At 31.5% G+C, this 13398-nt stretch overlaps 1 protein-coding gene across 1 annotated transcript; it reads right to left on the minus strand.

The window, feature by feature from the left end:
- Nucleotides 1–5960: 5960 nt before the first annotated feature.
- Nucleotides 5961–10573, minus strand: LOC126729183 (uncharacterized). The gene is made up of 6 exons (XM_050434872.1): nt 10080–10573; nt 9866–9942; nt 9689–9725; nt 7312–7492; nt 6777–6918; nt 5961–6505 (listed from the first exon to the last, which is right to left on the minus strand). Exons 1-6 carry the CDS (start codon nt 10333–10335, stop codon nt 6296–6298), a joined length of 903 nt encoding a protein of 300 aa, XP_050290829.1. The 5' UTR covers nt 10336–10573; the 3' UTR covers nt 5961–6295.
- Nucleotides 10574–13398: the final 2825 nt, after the last annotated feature.

Consider the following 13398-nt stretch of genomic DNA (forward strand, 5'->3'; position numbering starts at 1 on the left):
CTAATTTCAACCGTGTGAATCTTCAATGAGTATATATGGATAAGAATGTGTGCCTTACCTTCACCCTTGATAATAATAGCTCAAACTATGCATTGGGGACTAAAGTTATAGCAAGTGCTTGCTAATGTAACTTTCAACGCAGAATGCCATTCTTCATTCAAATCCGCTGCCTGAAACTTTTTGCTCCTTTGGTTAATTACATGCGCGAGTTAATAGTGAGAGAGAAAATCCTAAGTGACTAAGTTGAATTATTGAGCATAAATTATCAAGCCTAGTTGAACTAAATTGAATTGAAGTAAACCATTCTGAAGTGCACTAATTCGAAGTAAATCATCTCAAAATGAACCAATCCAGAGCAAGCGATATCGAAGTAAAGTGTAAATTGTAGAAAATTTAACACATTAAAGCCTAAACGATTATTCCACCACTAAATTGATTTGAAGCAAACAAGAATTTAGATCAAACTTAAACAAACAACTAAATATTGCATCAAACTTGATAAATATTGAATTAAATAAGATCACGAGTACAAAGGAAATGCACTTACAATAAGTCTATATAAAATCTCCTACAAAGTCTTAGGACTACTTGATTTGCCTAAGAACTACTCTTTATAATTGAGGTTTTGACGGTTACACTTGGTTCTCTTTTCCATGTGTCTCTCCTAAATTGACACCCCCTGGCCATGATAACTATATCTTCCTGCTAGCAGGAGTTGGTAGCCTCTTATGACCACGTTGAGGCAACTACAACTAGCTACTTCCTTGATATCTTTGTTCACGTAGCAAGTGTCTTCTCTGTTGATTATGTTTCATTAACCGCCCATGTTTTTCTCAAGGTAACTACTCACAATCCCATAGAATTTTTTTTTATTTTTTATTTTTAATACCAAACAAAGAGATTACATCACATTACAAAATTTGGAGTCTGTCTTGCTATCATATTAGCAAGTTTCTTGCTTTCAGCTAATACAGAGTCTGAAGTTCTCAAAAAAAAAAACAATTAGCATAGAGTATTGCTTAATAATATTAATTATATAAATTTTCTAAGAGCACTCATAGCAATGAAACTAAATAGCTATATAGCTATTTTAGCTTCACCAAAATACAAAAATGACTCTACAGCAGAGGTATAGCTAAAAATTTTAGCTTCAGAGCTACAATACGCAGCTATTTTTAGCTACGTACTATAGCTTGAAGCTAATTTTTTTTTTATCACACTTCTCTCTCTTCTCTCATTAAACAAACATTTCCTATTTTCTTTCTCTCTCTTCGGCTTCTCTTCTTTCTTCCTCAATTTTTTTTCTCTCTAGCTCACCGGCCAGCTCCCTCATCTCCCTCATCCCTCAAAGAAACCGAAAAAGAAAAAGCAAAACTGGGATCCAAAATGGCGAATCCAATTTCGGCACAAGCGCCACTAAGATCCGCAATGGACTTTTTCTCAGACCCACTGGACTCTCACCTGCTATGGTTCAAGCCCTCACTCTTCCTCTCCCCAAACTTCGACTTTGAATCCCACATTTCAGAGCTCCGCACCTTCGTCCCCTTCGACACGCTCCGATCCAAGCTTGAGTCACAGCGCCGCACTCAACCACTAGCTCATCGACCTCATCAACCGCGACTATGCCGACTTCATCAACCTTAGCACCAAGCTCGTTGATGTCGATGCCTTTGTCGTGCGAATGCGCGCTCCGCTCCTCGAACTCCGTTCCCTCATTTTTTATTTTGTTTGTGATTGGTGATTTTGTTTGGTCTAGGTTAAGGAAAAAGATTAAGGATTTGGGTTTGTGGTTTTTTCTTTCCTAGTGGTGGTGGTGGTGGATGTTTGTATTGTGCTGGTGTTTTTTTTTTTTTTTTTTTTTTTTTTTTTTTTTTTTTTGTATGTGGATGTTTTTATTATTATTTTAATGAGTTATTTGTATTATTTTAATCAAATAGCTAAAAATATAGCTTCATTGCTGTGGGGTGTGAAAATGTAAAATAGATAAAGTGACTTTTATAGGTGCCAAATAGCTATATTTTTTGCTCCATTGCTATAGATGCTCTAATAAGTTTTCAATCCATCAAAGCAAGTGAGTCTTAGACCTCCAAAAGAGTTGGATTTTCTTGCTATCAGTTAGGATCACCACCCTTTGAAGACCCAAATGAGCTGTGTAGAGAAGCGCCTCATAGAATTGCCTTAGATTAACGCCAGTCGTGACTCACCTGGGCCTTAATGTTTGGTTTTATTATATTCCACATGGACATCCACGCAACCTCTATTTTAACCTGGCTAATCTCTGCTCTTCCATGTGTTCTGCTAATTAATTAATTATTTGGCTCAGCACATGCCCTTTTTAATTTAGTCCTATGTAGCTATGTTGCTCCAAACCTCATATGGAGCCCTTTCATTTGCCCTCTAGCGAACGTGCCATTAGCATATGAGAAAAATAAATTATAAATATATACTAGAAAAATATCTAGATATGAAAATTAAAAAAAAAAAAAAAAATCTAAAAAATGGATCTATTGATAATTTGTTACTAGTGATAGAAAAAAGAAATTTGGTGAACTTTTTGTAATTTATATTTACTTTCAAAACTAAAGCCAAGAGCTTTGTAGTTCAAATAGCATTTTTTAGTGTTTTTAATATAAATGTTTAGAGTTCAAATTTCCCATCCTCCAACTATTGAATTATCCAACAACAAAAACTAAAATTCTGAAAGGAATTTTTACAAATAGAAGAAAATATTCCAATTGAAAATCTAAATTATATAAAAAGAAAAAAAAATGATTCTTTATCAAGTATATCTATGTTACAATTTTTTTAATAAAAAAGAAGTGTTTTAAAAACTAAAATTAATAAAAATCCTGCCAAGATTGATTATGCCACACCCAAAAAAAAAAAAAGAAGTTGAATAGAGATGTTAACAAAATTTGAATACAAAAATTTTATTATTAATTTTTCATCTCAAAAAGTGAGAAAAATGGATTTCAATTAAAATAATTATAATACATAAGTTATATATATTCTTTAATTATTTGATATAAGAAAAAATCTTACTTAAAATTAGCCTTGGAGTGCACTCTTAATTATTTGTGTTTATAAACTATTGTTGACTTCCCATGATATCTTTAGATATGGAGCTTTGAATGGGCATGAGCCTTATCTATTACACACATGCACCCGCCCTGTCTTGTCTTGTGCGTGGAGAGTCCAACTTAATTAGTTTTGTTTTGGCTCATTTATAACTCCCTCATTTTTCAAATTATTTGTCGTTGGACTAAACTTTCGCGATGTTAGAGTTGTTTGTGACTGTTGTCAAAACGTTACCATTTAGCTTATTTTGTAAGCTAATATATTATTTTATTGATATTTGACCAAGTCAATGGTTGATTTAACACACCATCAGATACTTTCTCATAAACTTTTATAACCTTCTCCAGCAAATTAATGGTAGTTCTAGGATTTTTTTTTTTTTTTTAGGAAAGTCAGTAAGAAGATACATCTTAGATAAAATATGAATCTTATGGTTTAAATGATTTTCTTATTATAAATTTGTCTATAATATATACTAGTAATAGAATAAAAAAATAAACTATAGGTTCATTTGACATATTTTTTCTTAATATAATAAACATGTTAATTATTGTTGTGAATTTTAATTATTACTACTTAAAATAATTTTATTTATTAGTTTATGACAATTTTATGTTTACATTGTACTATATATCAATGTAAGATTTATATTATAGATAATTATACTATACACATTTGCAAAAACTATACAATATTGTATGTACATTTGTTTAGAAACAATGTAAATATTACAATGATAGTACAATGTAAACTATGAATTTTTCATTAGTTTATTTCAAATTTATTAAGATCTAAATGGGCTTTTTAAAATGATTCTAGATGGAAAAAAAATTTTACTTTGTTGTTGGGCTTAATATTTCTCCCAGATTTTAGATAAAATAGGATTGTTGTTAGCCATCTTTTTGTATCTAAAAAGATCAAAATATTGTTAAGATAATCATAATTAAACTTATTTTAAGTGGGTTTTAAAAAAATTTAGAGTCAAGTGTTCAAATTTTTATTTAGGAGGGTCAAATAAAAATATATATTATATGTATAAAAAAAAAAATTTGCTAGCTCAGGGAGTTCATTTGAAACCCCTGGACTGTACATGGTGCCGCCCATGCAGCAAACCACTTAAATCTACAACTCTTTGTCTTCCTCAAGTGTTCCTATTCTCTCCTGCAGAATTTTTTATTCTTTGAAATTTTCTTTTATCGATTACATAGGAAAGATTTCTATAAAAGGTTAGTTCTTAAACTTTTGTGTGTGAAATCCAGTGTAAATGTCAATGCTATAATATGATCCTGGAGAGTTGTTAAGCCAAAGTAACCATTTCACACTAGGCCAGATTCACTTGGACCTTTGTACTACTGTATTACATTGTACTTTCCTAGTTAGGCTAAAAGCCCGTATGAAGGCTCCCTTGTGAAAAGCATGATGTATGTGATTGAAATTAATTTTACTCAACGACAGAATAGTGCTATTCGCACATATACCTTCCACACAACCCACATAGTTCATCTCAACCTTTGGTTTTCAAAACAAAATACTGAAAACTCACTTAGTGTATAAAATACTTGTGAATGTTTAGACTCCCAAATACAAATTTTCTATTATAAGTTTATATTCAAACAATATATGTGCGAAATATGAAATATAAGTAATACCCAAATTCCCAAACTACTCTAAGCCATTAATTAATCACAACTAGCAGAAATTAAAAGCTAAAAATAAAGGAAAGAGAGATGCAAATACAAGATAACACTGGCAGGTGTTATCGAAGAGGAAACCAAAGAACTCGGCGAGATGCAAACACAAGATAACACAGGCACGTGTTATTGAAGAGGAAACCAAAGAACTCGGTGAAAAACCTCTTCGCCGCCATTCAAGCGGTAAATGATCTATAAGAAAATCAATTGGGGTACATGAATAGTAATAGACCCTCTAAGCCTAATCTACTTAATGCACCTAAGCCCTCCAAGCTTCTTGCTCCAACAAGGTTACACCGAATCGTGTCTTCTCTAACTTTCCGGATCTCGCAATTAGCACATTGCATCAACCAATATGAATTGGTTCTCTCTTGAACTGCTTCCCAAACGCCAAAAACCTTCTTATTACTCTGAATTTGGTGAGGTAAGGATTTGGTTTATGATCCTCTCATGGGTATGACAATGGAAAAGACGAAAATAGAGGAATTTGGAGAATCAAATGTATAAGATTGTGGATGAATCAATCTTATTTTCTCTAGGGTTTCTTTCTCAAAATTTTCTTTGGAAGCCCTCTATATTTCATGGGTATAAGAGTATTTATAGTAGAGTATGAGGTGAAATGTGAAAAGTCATTTTTTCAGCAAAACAGGGTGCATTAGCGAGTCACTACGAGACTGGGATGAGTCGCAAGTTCCAGTCACTAGTTACTAGACTAGGCCAAACTGTACTTTTTGTCTTATAGTGATTCAGCTGGCCTGACTCTTCATCTTCCTGCATGCTTCACACGTGTGCTTTATTTTGGCAAGTCACCACTCATAAGTCAGTCGCGAGTCTAGTCGTGAGTCACCTTTTTGTTGCACACTCTTGATTAAATCTTCACTCTCATACACACAACACTTATATTATTCTCATCCAAAAACAGGGTTTCTAAATGCTGAATTACAAGCAAATTTGACACGGAATAAAGTCAATACATAGATGAATGAATTCAACTTTACAAATACAAATTGACTTTGAGAATAAAATTAATACAAATGTGACATCTTCCATTTAAAAATGATGCAGAGATATGAGAAATTTGTGTACAATTTAATTATGTGCAAAAAGCATTTCTATTAATATCTTGGTGTTTGAGTAGAAATCAATTTTTAATTAATTTTGGACTATTGTCATTGTTTTTAGGTTGTTCAAAGTGAACTATATGATGCTATAACCAGCTCGAAGTAAAATCTAACTTTGTATTGGTTTTGCATTTTAAAATTGTGAGAAAACTATGTTTTCGTACGGAAACTTTTCACAACAACAACACTTTCCATAATTTTAACAAGCACTAAATTTCATTTTTAAAAACCAGAATGTTTTCAAAACAGAACTTCTAAAACCGCTATTTTTTTTAAGATGTACATTTTCAAATAGCTAACCCAAATGAACACAACCACGTCTTGGTCTCTGTATTGTAGAACTACCAACAAGGTCAAGTCACTTTTTGAAGTCCCAAAAGTGTCTTTATCATTATGTGCATGATTTTAAGCAAGAGTAAGCTCAAGAGAGACATCATTGACATCGGCACTTTTGTTCAGCTTCAACAGTGACTGGGGCGCTTTTGAGTTCATTGATAAAGACATTTTGCAATCATTCACTCGCTCTGTATTCCCTGTAAATATTTCTAATGCTTGATGATTGCTCTTGCAACCGGAAACAGTACCTAGTAACACTCCCTTCTGCTCATTCCTTCCCTGAAAATATAATAAATTAACACGGAAATATTTAGACCGATGACAAGAACAAACGTGTATGTGTTTGTAGTGTACACATGTGTATGTGCTTGTTGTGTATACATGTGCTTGTGCATGCGTGCGTGTCTGTGAAGAAGGTATCTCATACATCTTATATAATAGTGTGTGAGTATCATGTAGCTATGATCCGCACACTCTGATCTGTGGTAAAATGCATATATGGAATGAATAAGATAATTATTAGCGTTTTAGAGAGGGAGAGAGAGAGTACTTGAGTAGCGTAGCTCTTGAGCAGATCCTTGAAGATGATGTAAGACTTTGGCTTCTTCTCCCATGCTTTGCTTGTTGTTTCTTGGTATGATAGCGGCTCAGTTACATCCTTTCCAATATTCCCCACGTCTTGCTTCATCAACCTGCCACCAAAGTCACCAAAAACTGAATACGTAATTGATTCTCATGGCTATGTATCACTGGAATCCTCCATACTGAGGTGATTCTTATTCTCAATGTTAGAACACGTGGGGCTGTAAAAAGGTTCTTCTCTACATACAAATTTCCCCTTGGCATATATTCTCCTTTTCATGATGATTGTTTAGAAAAAGAAGAAAACCTATCATCTTACAGTCAAATTGATAATATACTTAAATGAATGATGTAAGCCACAGCGCATCAACAATGAGTATGTGTGAGAATCATATAAATATATATATATATATATATATTAATTATGGTTGATATATTATAGGATTAGTGCTCATGATATATATACTATAGAGTAAGAAATATGTTTAAAAAAATCCACAAACCATTGGTTTGGTATGGTTGTATTCTTGAGAGTACGATCTCCATTGCAATGAGTTAACTGTAATGAGTTGTTATCAACGAATCCCTTGTCCTTCTGTTGGCAATTGCTTTGCTCTAAGCATGATAAGAAATTTGAATTAGGGAAAACCTGCATTGTTTCATTCTTTGCTGTCTCTGCTCCTCCTGCAACAAGAATCAACACATACAGCTTAAAGAAGAGGTTTCCATGGTACACTTTTCTCTCGTACAAAGGTGTAACCTACTTATGGTCAAAGGAGGTGTAATTCATAGTATGAGTAACTATCAAGTGCACATAACCAAACAAACAACTTGGGACCTAAACATTTGCGTAAGTGCGCGCTTGGTTGAACTAAAATGCACTTTTTTTTTTTCAAAATCTAATATAGAATAATCTCTAATTAAAAAAATATATGTAACATCTGAATAAAAGAATTAATAAACTCAAATTAGTAATATATTTTTCCTGTTAGTTAAAAATTTTAAATGGATAGTGCAATTGCACAAAATTTAAGTTCAAATTTTATATAAATTATTTTAATTTCTTTATATTTTTATATGATAATTTTTTTTTAGAATACTAAACATTTTTAACACACACACGAGGAGGGGGAAGAGGATTTTAAAGAAACTTTATATAGCAAATTTGAAAACAATTATTAATGGACAATATAATAATAATAATGTAGTTATAATATTTTATATAATTCTCTAGTGCTTTATAAAATCAAATAAAGTATATGATTCTTCTAAAAAAAAGGTATATGATTTAATTAATATATATATATATATATATATTTATATATATCCAAAAGTCAAAGACCATGTAGTGGAAAAATAGTAAATTAGTGTAGTACAATGCCTTAATAAAAATGTTTGTATAATGAATTAATATTCATATCAATTCCTCCAAGGTCAAATAATTAATTTTCATGATTCATATAATTTTTTTATACCAAAAAAGTAAAAGCATGCCTAGGGCATGCGTTTTGCTCATTTAAAAAGTGTTAGAAAAACGTGCCTCACCCACTCTCCATTAAATGAGTACCGTTTCGGTTTCGGTTTGGTGAAATGCTTATTCCTTATTAACGTTTTCAATTTTGAACTTTAAGCATACATAAACACGCTTAATTTTAAAAACATTGTAGCCTACGGAATAATTTTCCATACCTTTGACATTAATTATTCTTTTCAAATTCTGTTTTCATAACTATATCTTGGAATACTTGTAAGGTATCAAAACTAGCTAGGAAAATAATAATAAGATTACACTATATAGCATGACGATGATTTGATAGAAGTATAAAAACCAAACTACAATAGAATATTTTGGGGGGAAAAGAATGTCCTTATCAATAGTGGATCATTGTTGTTTACAAAAAATTCTTTGTAAAATATTCAATACATCCATTTTACTACATATTTCTTTCATATAAATATATTCTTCACATATGAATCTTCTAAATACATATATTTGAGAAAAAAATACAATATATCAAAATAATTTTAGAGATTTAGAGATGAAATGTGACAAAGGTTAGAGTTTTAGAGATGAAATGTACTATTGTCGCCAAACTTTATATATTCTTTCTTTGTTCTTATATGGCAAATATTATGCATTAGGACTGTCACACATCCTTTATAAGTAAAATTTTATGAGATGAAGTTACAACACCATTGATGAAACGCATAGGAATCTTTTAAGGAAATGACAAAAAAATTATATGTCTTGGTCAAAGAAAACTTCATCAGCCATATGAATTACATCAAACAATTTATATTAGCCCACTATTATTGAATTTGTTGCAAGGGATCAGTGGTTTTCAGCTCTTATACTCTTATTTATTCAAGATTTTTTTGGATTCAACTCTTATTTAAGACTATTCTTAAGCAATAATTATCTTGTTCATCCGTTATTATTCATTTGTATATAAACATTTTTACTCTCAAGATGTGTGGACCCCATATATAGCTGTGTGGATCTCACACACAAGGAATGATGCATGCATGAAATACCTTTCCGCAAACAAAGAATTGTTTTACTTTGACTGATTGGGAATCAGTAAGGTAAGTGCTTTAATAGTCCTCTAGATACCCACGTTAGCCCCCCCCCCCCCCCCCCCCGGCCCCCCCCCCCCCCCCCCCCCCCCCAAAAAAAAAAAAAAAAAAAAAAATTCTGCGGAGACAATTTATCATATAGATAGCTAAAACTGTACCTTTTATGATCACAAGGATAAATGGAATTACCAACCTGATCTTCATTGTTAAAATCAAAGGAAAATTGGTAAAGAAATGTATATGCCTGCATCAGGAAAATGGAGTACATGTGTTTTTACCATGGGGGATCATGATTTTACATACCTTCTAGCATCTGCTCATGCTTCATGCTCCTGTACATCTGTCAATAATCAACCTATACGTTAGAAAGACTATCAAAAATATCAAAACTGTAATCACACCAAAAAAGATCATAACAAAGAATTCACAAGATAAGAATATATATGATCTTTATCTGAAAAGGAGGATTTGATAATAAACCTGAAGATGGCTCTTTACGTGAGATAAGGTAAGGCCATTCACATTCATTATTTGTAAAACCATCTTTGGAGTAGCTCCTATATATTTAACAACAACAAAATTGAGAATTTTGTTAACAAAAAATTAAGCATAACATTACTTCATTTCCTTTTAAAAATTTTTTTTTTTATTTTAAAAAGGGCGATATTTTGGCCATAATAAATAGACATCTTACTGTCTTCTCCTCCAAGCCTTTCAACTGCATGCACAAAGCAGAGATGAAGATCAGGTGTCCACCGGAGCCGAGGCATTTTGGATCGAACATATGGCCTAACTACAGGCGGCGATTTCAAGCTTAACTCTGGCAATTTCTCAATGGCGTATCGCTTAGAAGGTCTCATGATATGAGATGATTTTGAAAGATATTCTTCATTAACAAGAGAAGAGAATGAAGACCCTTTGTGTGAGCTCTCACCTTCAAATCTCTTCATGGCTTCTTGTGTGTGACAGAGAGAGGTCAGGGGGGAGTGTTTGCTCAGGATGGTTCAAAAGAGAATAAATAGCAAATGAGACTTTGTTACAAAGTTTTGTCCTTATGTGCAGCTTTTCCTACTCTTCAGTTAAGTCCTGAGGAGTTTCAATTGGAGAAAGGAAAAATTGGACACGGAATTTCAGGCTTGGTTTTGTTCAAAAATGCCTTCATGATTGGGTGAAAATGAAAGGTAGAAATGGGAAAAAGCAGTTCAGTCTAAAAAAAATCTAGGTGATATCATTTTTTTTTTTTTCTAGACATTCTTGGGTCTTTTCTTGACATTCTTTAAAAAAAAAAAAAAAAAAACAATAAGATTCGCTGAAAGTAGAAAACAAATAAAAAATAAATGGTAGCGGAAAGAAACCATGTATCGTTAGGTGGCAGCGAAAAAAAACCATGTATCGTTAAGTAATATACGAGATTGAATATGTACGTTGTGAAATACATAAGCATTTGTTTTTGTTTGAATTCTTAAAAAAAAATATTTTCAAAACAGAAATAGACCTATATATGAGTATATTATGAATTCAAATGAATATATACAAGTAATATACGAGATGGAATATATATGAGTATATTATGAATTCAGAATTTAAAAAAAAAAAAAAAAAAACAATATATATGTTAAGTAATTTAGTTCATTACATTCCAATGTTTTAATTTTTAGGGCATATTCAAAGTTAATAAAATGCTTATGTTCTTTTGGTATAATTTAGCAAGATATCCTAAAAATCAATTAATTAAGTATTTAATATTTTTTTCCAACTTTGACATGTTTTAAAGAAAAATAATAAATACATGGAGGAGATGGTGTTTATTGTGTTATTTAATTCACAAAATTAGCAACAACAAACAAACAAACCAACAAAATTATTCATTATCTCATATTAATATGATTTAACTTGATTTGATTTTTCTTATTCATTTAGTATATATACATATATCCTATATGACATGAAGATTTAATCATCCAAGTAAATATCAAAAAATTTTAATAGATTAACGAAAAGAATTCAAGATTATAATAACAAATGAGGAAATATTGATGTTTAATATAAATAGTATAACATGAAACAAAAATAAATTTTGATTTTGATAAATTTTTCTTACATAATAATACACATTGGCACAATAAACAATTATATTGTTGATAATAGTAATAAATTATAATAAACTTAAAATACTTTGGTACAAATATATTATATAAAAAAATTAATACATATTTTATATTTTTAATTAAAATATGAATTTTTAGAGTATTTTTGTTCAATGTCGTAACATTATCTATTTTTAATATAAAAAATACTTACTTTTAAAATAAAATATAACGCAAATATTTTACTAACTATGCCGTGTACCATATTTGCCTATTTAAATAAATATGTGTTCTTTATAATAATAATAATAATAATATATGTGTGTGTCCAACATAAAAACTAGCTTTTTTGAGAAATAAACACATACATACAAAAGGAAAATTGAATGGAACACTTTAACACAAAGCACAACATGATAACTAGCTTCTATAGGTAAGAGGTTCTTTCACTTTACAAAACAACTAGTCACTTACTCCTGTAATGCACAAAAAGAATTTAAGAAAAAAATTCATACATATATGATACATATTTAATTAATAAACTCAATGACAAACTACATATTCTAAGCTTAGATATATGTCAATTTCGTTCCTTAAATTTTAATTTTTTCAATTTCATTCTTAAACTTTTATTCCATATCCGGCCAACGTGATCCTTCCATTCCTATGAAATGGACCGCCATTCAGGGTACCACTCATGCCAAAAGTCTTCTAAAACTTTTTTTTTTTTTCATTTTTTTAACTTGTAAAATATAAAAACCCAAAAGCTAATTTCTAAATATCGGAAACTATTAAAAAAAAAACATTTTCTTCTCTCTTTTCCTCTTCTTAACCGAGCTTTGTACCCCCTTTGCTACCTCTATTTTTATTTCTCTTAGGGATGGCAATTTTGCCCCGCCTCACTTGACCCGCCCCTCCCTACTTCACCCCACACGGCTTTTCCCCGCCTTGAAAAGATGGTAGGGCGGGGATGGGACAAGATTTTAATCCCTCAGCAAGGGGTGGGACAAGGTGGGTTTAATCTTTTTAGACCCAACTTGCCCGACCCACATTGATAAAGGTTTTGTAAAATTTTCATATCCTAAAACTCTACTATTTAAACAAATATATCATCAGCTTATTTTGTTTTACCCAACAAGACTTTCTGCCTCTTTTTTTTCTTTAGCAATGTTGAAAATAAGGTATCAATTTTAACGTTCTCTTTTGTTTTTATTATAAACAAATTTATATACTATTGAATCATTGATTTTGTATTATGAGATTTTTGTTTTTGTTGTGATATTGTCTTATTAAACACTTTAATATATTATTCAATTTTTGCTAAAAATTAGTTTGATTTTATGGGACAAATTTATTTGTAATTTCAAGTATGTTTTTATTAACGAAACAGGTTTTATTAAAGACAACTGTAATAGTTGTGGGAAAATTAACAAGAAATATAGTTTTATAGGGTGAGGCAGGGCTTCGCAGGGCCCTAAGGGATGGGAATGGGGTAAGAAAATTTTCCTCGTCATGCAGGGCGCGATGGAGATAGGGTAAGACAATACCATGCAGGGCGGGGGCAAAAACCCCATCCTTCAGATCCACCCCACCCCGCCCCATTGCCATCCCTTTCTCTCCACAAGACTTGAGTGGGTCTAGGGCATTGCAATTGCAATTTGGGGGCTTTTGAGTGCCCTCTTGATCAGTGGAAAAGCTGCTTTGGGAATGAATATAAGCTTTTTTAGAGATAGATTTAGACCTTACATCGTAAGGTTCATCTTCTGTCTCAACTCTCAAGCAGTTGGGCATAGCCAATACAATGCCCCATCATCTTGACTCAGCTAGAGAAATCCAAATGAATACAAATCTGTTGTACCACTTTTTATGTACTACTTTATGTTCCACTAATTACTACGTGTCATGTTTTGATTTTACTTTCCTTAT

This window comes from Quercus robur, chromosome 5 (assembly GCF_932294415.1).
Source record: "Quercus robur chromosome 5, dhQueRobu3.1, whole genome shotgun sequence".
Lineage (NCBI taxonomy): Eukaryota > Viridiplantae > Streptophyta > Magnoliopsida > Fagales > Fagaceae > Quercus > Quercus robur.